General features: G+C 52.7%; 1 protein-coding gene across 4 annotated transcripts in view; it reads right to left on the bottom strand.

The window, feature by feature from the left end:
• Positions 1-341: 341 nt before the first annotated feature.
• ZMYM3 (zinc finger MYM-type containing 3) overlaps positions 342-18,987 on the bottom strand; it is a 28,395-nt gene continuing 9,749 nt past the window's right edge. For 3 of the 4 annotated variants that reach the window (XM_015860139.2, XM_015860138.2, XM_015860140.2), the window contains exons 5-21: positions 18,525-18,813; positions 17,952-18,129; positions 17,329-17,541; positions 16,586-16,736; positions 15,906-16,021; positions 13,819-13,905; positions 13,356-13,506; positions 12,601-12,773; positions 12,013-12,178; positions 8,255-8,313; positions 7,558-7,726; positions 6,836-6,951; positions 6,490-6,664; positions 5,835-5,981; positions 4,893-4,996; positions 4,325-4,493; positions 3,640-4,203 (exon numbers count right to left, since the gene is read on the bottom strand). In XM_015860139.2, the coding sequence (XP_015715625.1) occupies positions 3,947-4,203; positions 4,325-4,493; positions 4,893-4,996; positions 5,835-5,981; positions 6,490-6,664; positions 6,836-6,951; positions 7,558-7,726; positions 8,255-8,313; positions 12,013-12,178; positions 12,601-12,773; positions 13,356-13,506; positions 13,819-13,905; positions 15,906-16,021; positions 16,586-16,736; positions 17,329-17,541; positions 17,952-18,129; positions 18,525-18,813 (2,720 nt within the window). In that variant the 3' untranslated portion in view covers positions 3,640-3,946. The other variant, XM_015860141.2, reaches the window with a different exon arrangement.

Below are 18,987 nucleotides of genomic sequence, written 5' to 3'. Positions count from 1 at the left end.
GAAGGGCCACTACCATGTTGGGCTGCAGTTCCATGGGTGGGGAGTGGGCAGGATGAAGGGCAGGCAGCCCAGCAAGGGAGGGATGGAGAGGAGATGCGTGGTGGCAGCTCGTCCTGCTCTCCTCTCCTAGGGCCATGTTCTGGCTGTAGGGCCATGCTGAGCTGGGATCACCCTCTGCTAAGGGGACAAATGCCCTTGTGCCCAACAGAGCACCTCTGGGACAGGCCAAGCCCAGGGAAAGGAGGGTCCCAGCCCCACAGGCAAGCCCCCCACTGAGGGAGCTGAGCATGGGGCTGCATGCCAGCACCCACCTCCTACCTGGGGAAAGCAGGGGCAGCCAGCAACTTTCTGCAACTTTATTTGAAATGAATGGTTTCCAGAGACACAGGGTTAGTCCTAACACCCTGTTATCACTACAACAAGACCGGTGAGTGGCTCACTCTCCACATGGACACAGAACAGAGGGCCCCAGGCCAAGGCCCTGAACAATATATACAGGCTCAACAAACAGTGCTGAGACCCATGTACAGCTCAGGAAAACCAACCAGAACACGAGGAGGGGCAGGAGGCAGCAGGGAACAGCACGGCAGGAGCCCAGCCCACTCTAGGCAGGGTGCTGGGGTCCTGCAACTCTGGGAGGGAGGAGAGGCCAAGCAGATCCCCTCGCTTCTGCCAGCGGCTGCCTGAGCCTGGAGCAGGAGCAGAGGGACCTGCCACTGCCACCAGCACCCCAGCCAGCTTGCAATGCTGGTGGCAGCTCGCCCTGCGGAAAGGGGCTACACCAGGAATGAGGACAGTGGGGAGGGAAGGGCAGCACTGGCACAGACCCGTGTCAGTCAGTTTTCTGCCAACTCAGAAAACATTGACAAAATTGAGGGAGACAGCCCAGCTGGGTCTCTGACCCCACGTTCCAGCACCAACTTGTCTGCTCCCAACAGCCAGCCCTGGCCAACCCCACCCCTGGAAACAACTCTGCCCCTACCCAACAGCTCACGCTCTGCCAGCAGTCCTTCCCTGCTGCCCTGAAAGCACTGTCCCACTGCAGCAGAGCTACCGTTCCTGCCGTGCCACGTGCAGCTTCTGTGAGCTGATATCAAGGGAAGGGGGGAATTTAAAAGCCTCAGAGCCTGCTGGTCCCAGGCAGCGCTCTGCCATATTGTGTGGTTCCTGCCTCGGGGCAGAGGGAGAAGGGGTTAATGTCAGAGTTGGGGGTAGGGGCTGCAGCCCTGGGGAATAGGAGGACGGGGTGGAAAAGGGGCCACCACCCTGGTGGCTTTGCCACCTCTGTGCTGCAGGGGCTGGCCCCAAGGAAGATGGCCCACCTGGCACTGGGACAGGGCTGAGCACAGGCGCCACGTAGGTAGGAAAGGCCTGTTATGAGCAGGATGAGATGTCGTTTAACAATGTGGGGACAGCACTGCTGCAGTCCATGCCCCACGCTGTGCTGCACGGCTCCCAGAACAGGAGTCATGGAGATGAGGTGTCCAAGGCTGGAACAGAATGAGCCCAGCAGCATCTTGTGCTTAGTCCATATCATCCTCCAGGCTGCTGAGCCGGCTGTGCTCCTCGTAGATCTCCCTCACCACCAGGATGCGGTTCAGCATGCTTTCCAGCATGCTCCTGTCCATGGGGATGACTGAATACCAAAGTGGGGACTCGGCGATGCACGACCTCTCAGGCTGCAGGTAGAAGATGTCGTTGCGGTTCCGCATACTCTCAGGACTGTAAGAAGAACAGAAAGTGAGACCTAGGACAACAATAGCAGGGGCTCAGAAGGCCTGGCTTGCCCTCTCAATTATTAACGGGGGCTCAAGTCTCTCATCTTCTGGGCAAGACCAGGCTATGCACTGTAGTCTTCACTCCAAAGTAAACTCCCTAACCAATAAAGCAGACATGCCATGCACCCCTCCACGTCTTTCAAGAAATAAAGAATGAAAGCAGACAGAAAAGTGCTCTCTCAACCACAGTCTACGAGCAGAGCAGACCCTGGTCAAGGCTTAACGCTCATGGAAGAACATGCAGAGAGCAGCAGCTACTCCACTGGCTATCCCTAAAACTGAGAGGTGGCCCCAAAACAACACAAGCCTCTGATCCAGAAAAGCCTCACCATTTGGAGAGATAAAACTCGTAGAACTTGACAGGGCATCGAAGCGGGTTCATCTTGTTCTCCCGCTGCTCCAACATTGGCACCTCCTCCTCACGCTTCCTCTTTCCAGTGCTACCATCTGCAAAGGGGGGGGACAGAGTAGGATCACAGCTGGGACATGACGGAGAAGGCAGGGAGAGGGACAAAGAGATGTTCTGTCAGACCCTACCTCGGCCTTTCTTTTGCTTGGCAGGAGCACAGTAGCGGATGCTCACCATCTTCGTGACACCACGGGCTGTGGTGCACTTGCGGGACTGCCGTACTACATTGGTGAAGGAGAGCTGCATGTGCTCCTCTGCTGTCTGCAGCCCAAAGAACTTAGTGTTGAAGAACATAAGGGTGTTAAGGAGCACAAAGGGTGAGTAAACGCCCAGCTGCTTGCACTCCCATAGGTGCTCCTCCTCGACACGTGAGAAGACTGTGTCTGTAATACAGAGGAAGAACCAGGTCAACACCCACAGTGGCCTTGTGTTCTTTCAGGAGGGAACTAGAACAATGTGCCTGCCAGCAGTGGCTGGGAGCCAGCCCCAAGCATCTGAAGAACGTGTGTCTGGAGCAATCCCTTCTCCTCCAAGTTCAACTCAGTGCTGACACTTCACAATGCCCGCTTTCCCACAAGGTTCCTCCTTCAGAGCCATCAATGGACCCTAACCCTGCCCATTCCACGGCACAGGCAAATCTCAGCCCAGAATCTCAATAAATCCTAACGGATCATATCATAAACGACCGTGAAGTGGACTCAGGTCAGTGCTCCACCTCACCGTGGGGGATAATAGAAAAGCCATCGCCTTTCTGGACACACAGGTCTGGAGCTGAAGGCCTCCACCTGGAACAGCCATCATGCAGAGGAGTGGCTACAGCAACTACAAGACACCATAGGGAAGGAAGCCCAGATTGTGGCATCATGCAAAGCCTCTGCAAAGCTCTAAGGCAGTCTGTTCACAAGGTAGCATGACAGCAACCATGGCCAACATTCAGAACAGTGTGCAGGGCTTTCCGACAGACTGGGAAGGGAAAGACATGGGCCTCCACACCTGTTGGTTTGGTATCCTCCTTACTAAAGGGTTCAGACACCAGTGAAATTTACTATTGTAAAGGTTAGAACTGCTCCAATAAACAAAGCAGCCACGCTCTACTCCCAGCCATTCTGACTCTGGGAAACAAAGTTGCTGAGGCATAAACCAGACTGGCCCTGCTGTCAGTATGGGTCAGGATGACCCTAAAATGCAGTGGAACAGCACTGCCTGTGCCAAGAGAGAAGACTGAGGCTGGAGGAACGCAAACAGACTGGAGGATCCAATGCAAGAAGCACAAATGGGTTATGTATGCATGCTAAGTTAAGGTAATATGGAGACACATACTGTTTGGTAAGACTGTGGGTTGCCAGCCACTCAGGGACTTGTTCAGCTCCTGCACGAAGGTCAGGTAGTAAAGGTCTGTAAATATATTCACCATACGATTGTTCTCAAGCAGGTACTAGAAAGAACAGAACACACAGTCAAGAGAGACAGCGGTACCTGGAGTGCAAATCCTTCCCATAAAGCCCAGGACACACGCAGAACCCAGGCTTGCACAGGCAGAGTTGCAGAGCAGATGCTCAGCTAAAAGCAACCATTCCTGAAAGCTGTGAGAAACTGCAGGACATCACAAAGCAGAACTGATGAATGAGAAGGGACTGAGACTGAATTTGGAGAGTTTACTCGGCCTTCCTCCAGGATGTGCTCCTTGGGTGCAAAGACAGGGAATGCCTGTCACCTCCCACTGGGCTCAGGAACAAAGACTAAACTGGGTAGGTTGCTGTCATAGGTCTCCAGAAGGCAAAATAAAGGGCAAGAACTCTCCCTCACCAGATGTGACCCCCAGGCCTGGCTGGGAAGGAAGTGAGGACAACAAGCTTTCCCTCACCTGCTGAATCCCAAGACACAGATAATAGATGCTGTCCGGTTCATAGCGCTCCCCATTGGGCCGTGTTATTTCCTTGACAAACTGAGCCAGGCCATAGTTGAGTTCAGCTGCCGTGCAGGCCAGGATGTCTTCTTTGATCCTTATGGGCTTGGCTGTGGAAACAAATACTGCAGCCTCAGACAATATCCTTCAAGGTGAGAAGCACCTCGATGGGCTGGGATCCAGCTGCTGGGAGGTGTCTGCCACTTCACCCCACACAGACAGGAAACTTACGGCCAAAGCGCAGCTCCTCTCCCTTGCTGGTCTCTCCCCCTGCGTACTTGGCTTGCACCCAGGACTTCCAAGCATTCACACCATATGAGTAGTTCAGTGCTGTGCAGCTGGGCTGACTGCTCATTGAGTCCCGGGAACAGCTTTCAGAGAGCACCAGACGTTTCTGTCCCTGCAGAGAGGTAGGTGTACTGTGAGATTAGGCACGTACCTGGGACAGATGCAAGATTCCCAGCTGCTCCTCAGACCTGCTGGCAGCTAGTTCCTTCCCAGTGTGCCTGTGCCAATGCCAGCAGGCATCCTTCTGCTGACAACCAAGCTAACAAGACCCATTAGTTATGAGAACCACAGGCAGAGAAGAGGCCAGCTCTCACATGGCATGCTGCATTCAGGGCTGCTCCATAATAACAGGTACATATTTCCATTCAGAGAGTGGCCTACAGGCCAGGTATATCCTGAAGGGAGGGAGTACAACCTCCTCAGCACATCTCACCACAGACTACATCCCAGTTGGCAGCTCCCACTCCAAATCCACAAGGCTCTGAGCAGGAAGTACCCACTAAGAGCTCACCTTTCGGACAGCACGAGGCAGCTCTTGCTCTGTGGACACATCTTCTGGGCCCACCAGCCCACAGTCAAAGAGGAAATCCACACTGGGGTTGATGTATAGAGGGTCTGAAAGGAAACACACAAATAAGAGATCAGCTGATCTGGGAGACAGCTACATCCTGCCCCCAACAGAGAAAACAGGCAGGCATCTAAGACAAGCTGCCCTTCTGGTCTGGTTCTTACAGCCAGCTGTAGAGGGAACACACAGCCCAAAACCTTGTACCCTCCACTACTGCCTGGCACAAACATTTATCCACAGCCCAATAAGGGGCTCTATCACCTGCCAGAGTTGCAACATTTCTCAGGCTAACCAGAACCCAAAAATGTGTTTAAAACAGCTGGAACATCTCTCATCCCTTCATTCCAGGCCAGCAGTGGTGACAGCCTGGCACAAGTGCCTCAATTCTCTGTCCTCTGCTGCTACTATGCTGCCTCAGCACTGCTGTGCATGTCTGTCCCTTTTTCCCAACCTTCTGCCCTCTGACAGACACACACAGCAATTCTGCCATTTCCCAATATGTCATGCACTGTCCAGGCCTCTCCTGGGCTTTGCTGGATCCTCTGGAATCGTTATCTGTAAGCAACTATCACCTTTGCCCTACACTTTGTGCTGTCAGAATCAGCTTCTCATTCTCCCTTTACTGCAGACCTATGGCCTCAGGAGGTCAGTTAGCCAAAAAACACAGACTTGTTATAAAGTGGTGGTCTCACCCCTGCTGCAAGCAGTCACCTGCAAGACCCCCAGCTCCTGGCCTCAAGCAGGGTCAGTCAGTGGGCACGGGGAGGTAAGTTCACACAAGTCTTAATGCTGCTGGCAAAGGTAGGCTGAGGGCAGCAGGAGGACCCTGCTGCAGCATGAGCAACCCCCTTAGTGAAGCAGCCCCCTGCTTCACCAAGCTCTTACTCTTAGGGAAGTCAGCCTCCAGGTCCTGGCCTGGCTCATCGAGGACATTTGCCATCTTGACAGCCATAGCCAACACATCGTCCCTTGCTGGTCCAAAGAGATCACAGTCCTCCAGGAGACCTTCTGCACTCTGGTTACTCACCAGGTCTGCAATGCAAAAGCAGATCAGAAACATAGCTTGCAAAAAAACTGCTTTGTCTCTTTTCCACGCAACAGGTGGAAAATGAAGTCAGGCTCCCTAGGGCACAGTCCTGTGCTCAGATCGGCCCCACAATACGTGCAGTGCCCAGCTTGAAATTAGATCTTTGTCCTCAGCCCGACACAGCCCCAGTCACTAGGGATTGAGGAACGCAGCCCCCAGCTAAAAAGACCTGTGAGGTCAGGGCTGCTAGTCTTCTGTCTGGGGAGTTACTTAAGGTAAGAGCCTGAACAGCCATATGAATAAATTAGTGGACACGTGCCAAGACTGGCACTCCCAAAGCAGACAGCGGCAGACTCTGCTCCTTGCTGCAGGTCTCCCCTCCTGCTACCTCCTCAGCAGCAGCTGAGGGCTTGCTCTACTCTGCTCTTTCTCAAAGGCTTTGGAGGAGCTGCAATCTGGGCAGGCATTCTGGTTTCAGGAGCAGGTAAATCACTGAGCCACAGCAGAACATACCACACAGGTCCGAGGAGGCTTTGTCCAGTTCCTCAGCCTCCGCAATCATCTCTGCCATGGCCAGGATGTCAGCCTCCAGAGGATTGGAGGGGATCTTCACCTTCAGCTCCTCAATTGTCTCCACAATCTTATCCGCACTCTCCAGCGTGGTGGGTAGAAACATTGGCACAGGCACCTGTTGACAGCAGCACAGCAGGCAGAGATCAGATGTGCTGTGCCCATACGGGGTTCTGGTTCAGCCAACTGCTGTAAAAGCAGAGGCAGGAGAAGAGGACAGAGAAGCAGGAAAACTACAGCGAGGCAGGACTGAGACAGAGAACACAAGCAGGTGAAGTGTGTCGCTTACCGGGACAGGCATGGAGAAAGGCACAGGTACTTTCTGGCAGTACATATGCATAGGCACAGGCACGAAGATCGGGACTGGGATTGGCAACACAATCACCTGGGGCTTCCAGTCAGCCTCTGACAAGAGCAAAAGTACATCAGTGAGCTGGCTCCCAGCAGCTCCTCCACCCAGCCTAGCTGCGCACTGCCATGCCCACACAGCCAACCGGCACCACAGCCCTTCCAGGCATCAGCATCTGACTTATAGGCAGAGCTGAAGCAGCAGCAAGCCAGACAGCCCTGCAGCAGGAGAGGCTTGCCTTAGCAAGAGGGGCAAGCCCTGCTCTTATGTGGCCCCTCTGAGAGATCTAGATACACTTTGTATATGCTAGGGACAACATGCATGCACCCAATGGCAGCTTCACAGCGGATCCTGCTCGACAGACAGCCCCTCGGGTAAGATGAAGATCTCCTGAGGAAAAGAAGCTTCCTTAGGTATTGTAAGAGAGGTGGAATTGCACTGCAGTGCTCCTTTTGTTGCTGGTGAAAATGGACTCTCTACCTCCATCCAGGGCTGTGCATGCCTCGCACATCCCTGGCATTCCCTCAGCATGATGCCAAACACTCAGCTGTTCTATAGAGTATTTCAAGCTGGATTCACATCCAGCCTGGAGCAGAGACATGCTGCCTTCCTTTCCGAAATGCACATTTAGTCCTGCAGTTAGCTGTGCCTCATTGTCCTACCTGTCTGACATCCTTTGGACTTCATTTCTACTTTGCAGGAAACACCCCGGTTCTGCATCAGTGGTTTGCACATGGCAGCTTTGTTCTTCCGAGGGGTGGCTGGAACTGGAGGAGGTGGGGGAGGCGGCGCAGCTGGAGACATGTGGGCTGAGGAGGTCTTTGATGACAGCTGAGGAAATGCAGAAAGCAGGAGGTTGGTGCCCACTGAAAGCAGCACTATCTCTTTTCAACCACTGGTACAGCCTCCTGGAGCCTGGCAGTGCACAGCACACATTATATGTGCTTCCACAGTTACATCTGGGCAACAGGCTGCCAAGCTGACGGTGGCAGGGGATAAACCTGCATGGGATCTCTGCAGTCAGCAGGAAGTTTGGCACTGGTGAGCAGCAGGGAGTGCAATGGGACTGTGACTATGGCCAGGCACAGATGAGCACCGTGCAAAGAGGAGCCAGCAGTGCAAACTGCTGCGGTGCCCATGCTTCATTCCTGGGCAACAGTTACCCACCCCCCTCTCAGGAGATGTGCTGATGTTGCCCTGCCCAGAAGCTCATATCAGCTCCCACTGCTCAGGCCACTACCATTAAAATGCACTGGTTACAGGAGAATGAGATCTCCACAGCCAATTGCAGATCTGAGATCTGAGTGAGGACAGCTTCCGCGTGCTATCTAGCAAACTGCTATCTCCAGCAGACCTTACCATGTTAGTCTCTGCCTTCTGATGGGAAGAGGCGGGTGGTTTTGTTTCTGAAGATTGACCTGTAAGAGAAAGCAACGTCTTTTAGTTCAAGAGCTCTCCAGCTGACAGGTCCCACTGCTGGGACTGGAGGTGGCAGCAGCCACAGGCAGGAGGGCAGTGATGGGCTCCCCAGGAACCGCTCCTGGCCACTCCAGGAACAGTCAGTCATTCCAACAATCTCTGGCCCTAGCACCTTTGAAGACACTACAGCTCCACAATCAAGTCATTGCCATGTCAATCTGTGTTCCCTTGTAGTCCACCCCATCCCCATCACAGCAGGTCAGGAGAAATCCCAGCCCCTTGTAGAGAGAGGACGCCAGGGCTCTATTCCCAGCTCTGCCTACTGGCTTGCTGTACCGAGCCATGGCCCCTCCCTGTGCCTCCATCTCCCTGCCATAATATCTTGGCAAAGTGCTTCGAGATCCCTGGGAAGAAGGTGACAGAGCTAACAGCAGTGTTATAAGGTATCCCAGAAAGTACAGAGACAGCTTTGCCCAGCATTAGAGATGCAAAAGAGAAGGGATCACTGGCAGATAAGAGGCGTGCATGGCAGACACTGCTCTCAGATGGTGACAGTACCATCCTTGCTGGGACGATAATTCCAGCTCAGCTGCTTTGCAAAGCACCTGCACCCATCTCAAAGGCTACTGAGCTAAAAGAGCACCTTCATCCAAGCCTCCCGTGAACCCTGGTTACCCTTGTGACTGTGAAAAAGAAGTGCCTTCTACAGCACTGACCCACCATGGGCCGTGTGTGAAGGAGATGCCTGCAAGGAAAGCAGCACCCAGATGGAGCACAGCAGGTCCACTTGCACCTCCTACAGATAGGTCCCCAGGAAAGACCCAGCCTCCTCGAGCACCAATACACAGGCACTTGCACTGTGTAGCTCCCTGTGTCCCAAGGAAAACCCAGGGACTTTGCTCTTCAGTAAAAAGAGGAGCAGCAAAGCCATTCAAGGAAGCTCTCCAGCCTACAGCTGGGCATTCAGCCACAGGATGTGCAACCATCTCAGTGGGTCCAAGAGTTCCCCATGGCCCACCCAAAGTGGGCAGCAAGTTTAGGTGGGAGACGTGGATGGCTTGGATGGAGAAAGACAAGCTGCGGAGTAGAGTAAAAGCAGAGTCTTTGCTATAGCACAATCAAAGCAAAGGTCCCACGGGGCAAAGATTTAAGACTGTGGGAAATAAGAAAATCCTCCCACCACAAAGCTCCACACACTGCATGTTCAGGCTCTCAAGAAAGCCGTGGCTTGGTCTTTACTCTCAGAACACCAGCAAGGAGCTGCCAAGGCATTAATTGCACCAAGCATGACTTCTAGCCCTCTCTCCTTTACAGCTGGATGGCTCTATACAGAACCAGTTCCCTTTGGAAGCCTCTGGGCACAGTTCTGTGGCAGGAGCTCCTCAGTCACTTGTTACACACACACTGTTCCAAGCAGAGGAGAGGCCACTCTTACTGTTAGCAAGCTCCCTGAGGATCACCAGGCAGACAGAAGCTGCTGGAATTAATGGTTTTAGGCAACCACTGGCTGCAAAAAAAAGCAAGCGGTCAGCAGCAATGCCCAAGATGGGCCTAAAATCCAAGCAGTCCCTTGCAAGCTTGCAACACTGCTGCCAGGTGCACAGAAGAGCCTGGCTGGACCAGGCAGAAGCTGTTCCTCACCAGCACTGACAAGCTGCTCCTCCTGAAACACCCTGCACAGCCCGCTGGGCTGGAAAGCTCTGTGTAAGCACATAGCAGCAGTAGCTCCAGCACCCTTCCAATGCAAACTGACCAGTACACCACAGTCCCAGGACAAAGCCGTCCACACCTTTCCCACAGCTGGCAGAGGACAGGCGTACCAGAACACAGAAGACTCGGTGCCACCAGCAGCACTTGCACTTTGGCTTTTACCAAGCCTGGAGAACATGCTCATCTGAGCACTCACCACTACCAAAGGGCATTTCCTTGCTTGCCCTCAGAGTCTTCTGCCTGGCAAGCACGCGGAAAGGCAGAAGGGGGAAGGGCACTGCACCAAGTGCCAAACAGCAAAGCTCCTGGGGGCCTCCAGAGACAAGATGGAGGGTGGTGGTCAGGTCCTGGCAGTTGGAGGTGGTGGAGAGAGTACTTAAAGAGTCTTGTGGTACGTCTCCAAGAGGCAAGGGCCAAATGGCATGAAATAGATGCTTCCCTTGGTAGGCAGTGGCTTGCTTGCTGTGCCTGTGTTCCCACAGCAGTGTTACTGATGCCTCACAGGTAAGATGCCTTGAAAGCAGGGGACAAATCAAATGACAAGGTTAAGGTTGTAAAATCACGCAGTGAGCTACAAGAGATGGCAAGGTCAATGCCTCTTCCTCCACTGGGGCAGCAGCTCAGTGCCCCATCAAGCAGTCTCTCTCTGGACACCCCAGTGCCAGCTGAAACCAACAGTTTTTTGTCCAGGTCACCTCAGTGCGTTGCCACTTGAGCTGTCACCTCACCCGGTGCTTTACAGAGCATGGCTCTTGGAAGACAGGTTGGGACTCCCCTGGCTGGGGGAACTGTCTGCTTCTGGCAGAGCAGCTCTGCTTTGCTCTCGAAGCAGTTCTGATATCCAGGATTTCCCTCATCTTGCCATTTGCCCACTGCTGTCAGAAGAGAGGCCTCAAGAAGAGCCTGAAGATGGAGAACGAGGTCTCTCAAAGGAAGATCCTCCTCTTGGTTTCCCCTCCTCAGTGTACCCTAGTCAGGGTTCTACACCTCTTGAAATCCCAGGGGGCTTCAAAGCCCTTAGCCTGCAATACTGGTATCAGTCGAAGCCTGATGAACTGAAGGAAGTCACGTCACAAACTGCAGGCATTCTGTTAACTAGATCAAACAGATTACCTAGAAGATTGTGGCCTCTGAACAGACCAAGCAGAATGAATCTACACGAGTGTCCAAGGGCCATGCGATGTCTTGTCACTGTCACTATGAGCACCTTCCATCCTGAGGGACCCCAAAGCACTTTGTAATCTTCCGTAAGTAACTGGCTCAAGTTAACGATAGGAAATGAGGCAACAGGCAGTGAAAATCTCCTCTCCAGCTGGAACTCCACGGATGCAGAATGGGGTTATCCGGGACACGGGGTTGGCAATTCCCCAAAGCTGCAGCAACCTTTTGGTAGGACTCCAATCTAACTTCACAGGACAGAGTGCCTCCAGCGGCTCTGTGCTCCCTCAAGATTGGTCTAGGTTCAGCTCTGGCTGAGGAGAGCCCACCTACAGCATCACCAGCACCACTTCCTGCAGCACCCTGTGTTTTCCTTGAATGCTTCCCATCCAAGCACTGACCTGGCCCAATCCTGATTAGTTTATGAGATCTGAGAAGGTCACAGCTGGGAGGTGGTGTGGGGCTGCAGGTGGATTATCATGCCAAGCCACGCTGTCCCCTAACCCTGCAAATCGAGCTCTCCGCTGGCAACATGAGGATGGAATCGCCCATTAAATCCCTGAGTATCCTCGCTAAGAGTGTGAGCTACAGGCAGCACGCTGGCACCGGCTCCTCCCGTCTGGGCCCTGTGTGTCATAGAACCATAGACGTTAGAGATGGAGAAGCCCCATTAGGTCCCACTCCGTGCTTTCCCCCCCCAAGGGCCAGTGCAGGATTGTTCCCTAGCGTCTCATCCAGTCCCAGGCGGGAAGCTTCCACCCCTTGCTGTTCGGTCTTCCCTGTGTCTCTCAGACTGAGCTATGCAGGTCCCCTCCCTCCCTCCTACTCACTGTTCAGCAGGCTCTCGGGCCCCTTCTGCGTGTCCAGGTTGGGCTGGTTCTGTTGGTTGTAAAATCTCAGCAGACACTGCTGGTTGCAGAAGTGTTTGATTTGCCCTCGCCAGTGGATGGTTTCCAGCAGCTTCCCCTGACGCTTGCAGGCATGGCACCGAGCTGCCTAAAGCCCGCATCAGCAGGAGAGAAACAACGAGTAACTAACCACACCCCCTCCGAGTGCAACACAACTCTCCAGTGAAAGGTGCACATGGCAAGGTGCTGTGAGCTTCCCCACAGCAGTGCCCTGCCAGTGCCAGCCGGGTCTCCAGCGGTGCGAGCTTCTCCCTGCAGCACTAGCCGCGGATCCAGCACTGTGAGCTTCCTCAGTGCAGTGCTCTGGCAGGATCAGCTGGGGACTCCAGCTACGTGAGCTTCCCCGTAGCAGTGTCCCGTCATTGCCAGGCAGGACTCCAGCAGTGCCAGGTTCTCCGCAGCAGTGCCAGCCAGACTCCAGCAGTGCGAGCTTCCTCAGCGCAATGCCCACTTATCTGGGTGCCGTGCCCACCACAGCACTTAGCACAAGCTGCCAGTGCCAATACTGACCTTGAAGTACCAGAGCAAGTATTTGCTTTTGCAGTCTTCACTACAGAAGTCCCAGGTGCTGCCCTCCAGCTGCTCGGTGACCGCCCGCTGGCAGGTCTGAGAACAGTAGGTGCAGGTGATGCAGCACAGGCCCAGGTTCTTGGTGAAATCCTGTTTGTAAAGAAGCACACACCCTGCGGAGAAACAATAGGAGTGAAACCTTCCCAGGATGAACTGGGGGCCTCCCTGACCCAAACATGACCAGAATCCAGGTCTGCGGAGACAACAGAGCACACGCAACACACTGTAGGGAACAATCCAGCACTGGCCCCTGGGGCTGGGATAAGATGGGACCTCACGGGGACTTGCCATCTCTCACCTCCATGCTTCTAGGAAGAGTCTGACTCCAACCTCCTGTGTGCAGGAACCCAGCAGGCAGGGCAAGGCCAGGTCAGGCCAGCCCAGACGCAAGAGCGTAGAAGTGCATGATGACAGGAGGAGCGGAGCTGCCACCTGCTGTCTCCCCAGCCCCCAGAGAGAGAAAAGCTGTGAGAAAGCCCTCCCCAAGGACACAACGAATGGTAAAGATCTTGCCCTAGGGCCTGGCTGGACAGCAAGCCATCCCCACTGACAGTCCTCCCTTCACTGCACTGATGAGGCTCTTGCCCCAGGGCCTGGCTAGACAGTCTCCCCACTGTTCCACTCCATGCTCTCTTCTCCTCCCCCAGCAAGGGCTGGCATGGGGGCTCTGCCTCTCCCGTGCCTTCCCCAAGTACCTTCGCTGCAGAAGTTCTTCTCCACCCCTGAGAAGCGGATCTTCTCATGCAGCAGCTTCTCCTGCTTGCAGTGCTCACACTGAGACACTACCCCACGTAGCCGCTTGAAGTCCTCGCAGCAATCCTTGCAGCAGAACTGATATATCTTGTCCTGCCAAAAAGACCGCCACCAGGTCAGGCAGGCTGCCAGCAGGTCCCTGTGCTTCCCAGAGAAGCCTATGGGTCTGAGACAAGTCCCCAGCTCCCCTGGCAGGGCTTGGCAGAGGAGATCTCCTCCCACCCTTCTGACACGCTGCTGATCAGCAGAGCAGCACTCAGGCACATCTCCAGGCACGTCTCTGTGGCCAAGGCATGCAGAGCAATGGCTCAGAAAGGGCTCTCCTTTGAGCAGGGGGAGGAAGAGCTCTGCGGTCCTCGTGGGGGTTGACCTCAGCCTCCACATCGCCCTGAGGAAAGTCCTCACCTGCCAGTCTAGGATCTCTGGCTTCCCGGTGAATAGATTGTGGCAGTAATGGCAGTTCAGGTGGATCCCACCTTCCGGGCTGGTGTGCTGTAGAAGACAAAGACAGCTCATGGAGAGGGGGGCACACAGAGGGCAGCAAGCACCCGTTCTGCACTGCCACCAGTCGTCCTGCCTGCTCCACTGACCACAGCACTCCATCTGCCCCTGCTCACACCTGCGCTGGCTACCGCTGTCAGTGACTCACAGTCAGTCCACCAGATCACATCTCAAGCTCCTGCAGAGCAGATTCCTGAGTAATTCCACTTCGCTCCCAATGTTCTGGGTCCAGTTCTTCTCCAGAAGGCATTTTCAGGCTCCCACCCCTCTGCATTTGAGCACACTCAGATGGTGGCTCCACTACCTCTTCTGAGTCTTTCTCTAAAAGATCTTGAAGCCCGGTTTCCATTTTCAGAGTAATGTAACTACAAAATGCATGCAGCCATTCTCATCCCACGTTCCTCTGCTAGATTAAATAGCCGTTTAATACTTGGTGTGTTGTCCACAGGGATATCTTCATTAATAAAGCAATCTTCCAGGTTTTTATTCTGATCATCTCAGATGAGGTGCTCTGTCAGTGCCCTTTTTTTTGAGGCTCTGTGCAACTTTGTGGCTTTTCTTCAGCATACTTCTTCTTTTTCTTCAGCATTAATAATAACTTGGGCATTGGATGAACATCCTTCCTACCTGTGCAGTATTCTAGGTAGATCTTTTGCTTCTTCGCCCCCTAACTCCTCACTTCCTGCTCTTCTGCTTGGTTTTACAATGACATAATCCTTCCTCTCATAGCTGTAAACTGAGGCACTCATGCTTAATGGCCTATCTGCTGCAATCAAGAGGCTTTTTTTCTAAATCCTTACTCTCCACGACTCACATCCCCACATTACCTAACTAAGGCTGATCTTGCACTGAACTCCAAGTACACATTAGGAGGAACCAACCTTGTCAAGGAATCCAATCGCTTTTGCTGTGTATGACTGCCCTGGCCTCAGCATCAGTTAACACTTCACCAGTTTTTGTTTCATCTGCACAATTTTAGTATGCTTACTTTGACTTTATTTCCAGATGACTGATGAAGACGTTCGACTACTTGGGTTTAATACTGATCCCTGAGAAGCCATCTTGAAGCACTCTTGATCAAGTGCGTGCTGAGATCTGTCAGTAAGATGGATCCTAATCCAGGTTATGCATGGCTTTAACGTCACTTTACAATGCTGATTTTACATGGCTGTAACTCCAACATCTTATGAAGTCTACAACTGTAAAGACATGTCAGCTACCCCTTATACACACAACACATGATCTTAGCCAACTATTACACCACAATAAAGAACAGAGATAGGAAACAATAACAAACAGACAAACAGACACTGCAACTGCCACAAAATAACTTTCCTGCTCTAGATTCTCTGTGTTTTCTCAGTTGCCCAAGGCATATCCTGGTCTAAGTTTCCCAGGTCTTCTCCTGTTGCTTTGCTCTTTGGCAACTGTATAGAACAGATATTCTTCCAGTTGCCTTTGAATACTATGAACATGTAATGTATGCCCAAACTCAATACCAGAAAACTCAACATCATCAGTCAAGCCCTTGAGGACTACTAGACATGAGGTATTCCAGTCTGCTGGTTGTAAATTTTTAGGCAACATGACCTAGAAGACTTCTGTTTCTTGGTGATCTCTGGCTCAGAGAGCAGCTCTGCCTCTTTCCATGCTAGCAGGTGCCTATGGTGCTTTGCTAGCTTACTTGCAGCACCCTTGTAAGGCCACTATGTTCCAAACTACCCATGCAATGCAGCTCTGTGCTGCACTCCTACTTGGCATAACCTGATAGACTGGAGAGAATTACAGACAGTCTTACTCCAAGTGAAGTGAGGGGAAGGTAGGGCCAAGACCAAGGAATTAAGCAACTGCAGTCATTAGAATGACTGTGCTCCAGTAGAGATTTTCTTATGGACACTCCCTGAGGAGCCTGAAGAAGCTGCAGCCTCTGCTAAGTGTGAAAAGAGGCAGGAGCTCTAGGGCCCAGCCCAGCATGAAGGATTTTTCAGTACCTGGAATTTGGTCCAGCAGCTGGGGCTGCAGAATTGGTAGACAACCTGGTCTGTCTTGTTGTAATAGCAGGGTTCAGATAGACTCTTTCTGCAGAAGCTGCAGGGCCTAGGGGGACCTGATGAAACAGACAGGAATTGGTGAGGGCAGCAGTACAGGACGTGGGTCTAGATTCTGAGGATGGCATGCAATCTACTCACTCATCCTCAGTCAAGCTATTACCAAAAAATTAAGGGACAAGAACACCAGGAAACAAAGAGCACCAGATTCTGCTAGGACAGAAATGTTAAACATGGATGGGAAGCAGACTGGCTCAAAGAACTGATCCTGGCTATATGGAAATTTGGACAAAACAGCTTGCATTACTCCATCAGTCATCAGAGACCATACCCACTCCTGAACACAGTGGTAATCTATGTAATGGGAAGGACAATGCCAGCACAGTAGGGTGCTACAACTGCCTCCTGCATTCTTAAGAACAGTAACAGACACTACCCCTCAGCACTACAATGGCTACAGGTTGCAATGGGTACCTCCCTCTCCAAATCTCTTTCACTTATCTCCCTGGACTCCACCCCAGACACCTTCCCACCTTCTTTCCAGCCTCATCCACAAGCAATAAAAAGTACAAAGAAAGGAGTTGAGTAGAAAGGTGATTGAATCACTGTATAAAGGTCCTTACCAACCAAGCCCGACTGCTTCACTTTGTGGGAGGTAGTGCAGCAAATGGAGCAGAACAGTCCCATCTTGCCACTGCGGTCCACATTGGGCAGCATGTCAAAGTTTTTGCACAGTGTCTTGCACCACATACAAGGGTAGACTCGGGTGTTCTTCTGCAAACACAGAGCACAACAGAGCTGTCAGGGAGCCCAACACAGCCTGTAAGTCCCTGTCTTCATACTCTACTCCACTACTGCGTCACCACAGGGCAGCTCTCCTGCAGGAAAGACCTGATGTGAAAGCCAGGTTCACAGTCTGTAGGCTCAGGTTGTAGTCAAAAAACCTGCCTTTGGCACCCCTGCTTCTCATTTCAAGGGTGCTCTGGAAAGAATACAAGACTTGGAAGTCCCATCAGGACAGTTAAGTGAAGTCTACTCAGGCTACAGATACAACCAAGCTTTGGGGAGGCATCCTAAAGATGCCATCTCACGCTAACTGCATTTACCTGTGGAACTGCCCTGTCCAGCTGCGTCCGAGTGTTTGACCTGTGCTTGGGTCCAAGATGGGCCCCAACCAGTAGAACTAAGTTCTGTTTCAAAGTTTCTTCACAACAATATCTTAAGACATTTTGTCAGCAATAGAAGGCCAAGGAGGTTCAAGCTGCCTGCTAATGTGTAAAGTGTCCTGTGCCAAACTGAAGAAAGGAGATGAGTGCCCAAAGAGGAGCCCCCTTTCCTGCAACCCCCAGCAGCTGACTCCACACACCTTCTTGTAACTGTTGAGACAGCTAGAGTTGCAGAAGCGCTTTTGCTGGCCTTCATGGAAGAGGTACTCCACGGGCATGCCCTTACTGTATATGTAAAGTCCACAGTAGTCACAACAGTTGGTTTTCAGCCCCTTGGTGGCTCGGAACTTGGTGAAGCAGGCGTCGCTGCAAATGCGGTGAACTACATTCCCATTGCTGACCTCATGCTGGATCTGCAGAGACAAAATTGCTGTCACTCTCACAGAACACCGCTGGCCTCTCTCCCACACATGCACCCTGATACAACCACCCCTGGGAGAATGAGCTGGTACACTAAAACTCTGACAAGTGCCATGCTGGGAGCTGCTGGGGACTCAGGTTGGGCTCTGGTCAAAAGCCAGAAAAGCAAGTGGGAGAGTGGAGTGGCAGAAAGCAACAATCTGCAGGCTGGGGAGAAACAGAAGCCTTATTTCTGGGATTAAGAGCTGCTTCACAGTAAGAAGGAAAAATGTGGGAGTGAGTCCAAGGCAGTTCTGGAACTAAGGCTTCAAACCATTGGAGAACCCAGCAAACGCCCAGTGATGGTCCCAGGCAGTGCCAACGGCCTTGGATCCAGGACAAGAGAAAGACGAGATGTGCTTACCTCACCGGGTTTATGGCAGACACTGCAACGGATGATGTCTGAGGGGTCTGCAAACTGAGGTGCTGGTCTCTGTTGCTGGGCCTCATAGAGGGAGAGACAGACAGAGGTGCAGAACTCGTGGAAAGAGCCACCTGAACCAATCTGGGCAACCACAGAGTCCCTGGTATTCCAGATCTCCCTGGGGATCAAATGGAGACACGTCAGCACAAGAACACACCAGCACGGCCACTAAGCAAGCTGCAGTGAAGGAACTTGTTATCCCAAGGGAGTGACCGAAATGGTCCCACATCAGCTTCTGCCCCAGCCCAGAGGGGTGGTGCGTGAAGATGAAACATGCAGGAGTTTGTCTTGAGAGCACACAGAGATAAGGGGAATTAAGCCAGGCAGGGAGAGACAATAAATAACATAAAGGGAGTGGAAGGAGGATGGGATGCGTGAAGAAGACATGGCATGATAGCTGACAGAGGAAGGGTGACACAGGTGACAAAGGAAGCACAGGGGTCACAGGGTTGTGGGGAAAATGCAGTGGGTCACAAGCAGGGGATGAGTGAGGAGAGGGGAACGATGACACACTTTTTACAGAAGGTGCATATCTTCTTGCCATGAGGTCTTTTCGAGAAGGTGGTGAGACAGGAGCTGGAGCAGAAGAGCTGAGGGAGTCCTTTCCGTTGGTAGGCAGTCTGGCCCTTCTGCAGCGGGGTCCGGCAGTTGGCACACGTCATCTTAGCAACAGAACGGGCAGCTCGCTGAGCTACCTGAGTGCGTAACGACATGCGAGTCGAGCGGCGGGTACGGAAAGGAACAAAGTCCTCATCATTGGGATCATCCACCATCGCATCAGAATCTTCGTCAGAGACCGGAACTGCAATGCAGCAAAGAGAAGATATGGTCCATTAGGAACTAAGATAAAGTTGTGCCATGAGAGGCACACTGGGGCTGTCTGGGGTCATCTTTCTGCAGTGTGTTTAAATGCTTTGTACCTTCCTAAGCAGGATGATAAAGGGACCCTGAAAAGATACTCTGCTGGAATTGGAGA

This window comes from Coturnix japonica, chromosome 4 (genome assembly GCF_001577835.2).
Source record: "Coturnix japonica isolate 7356 chromosome 4, Coturnix japonica 2.1, whole genome shotgun sequence".
Taxonomy (NCBI): domain Eukaryota; kingdom Metazoa; phylum Chordata; class Aves; order Galliformes; family Phasianidae; genus Coturnix; species Coturnix japonica.
This window is presented reverse-complemented; position numbering and strand designations above follow the sequence as displayed.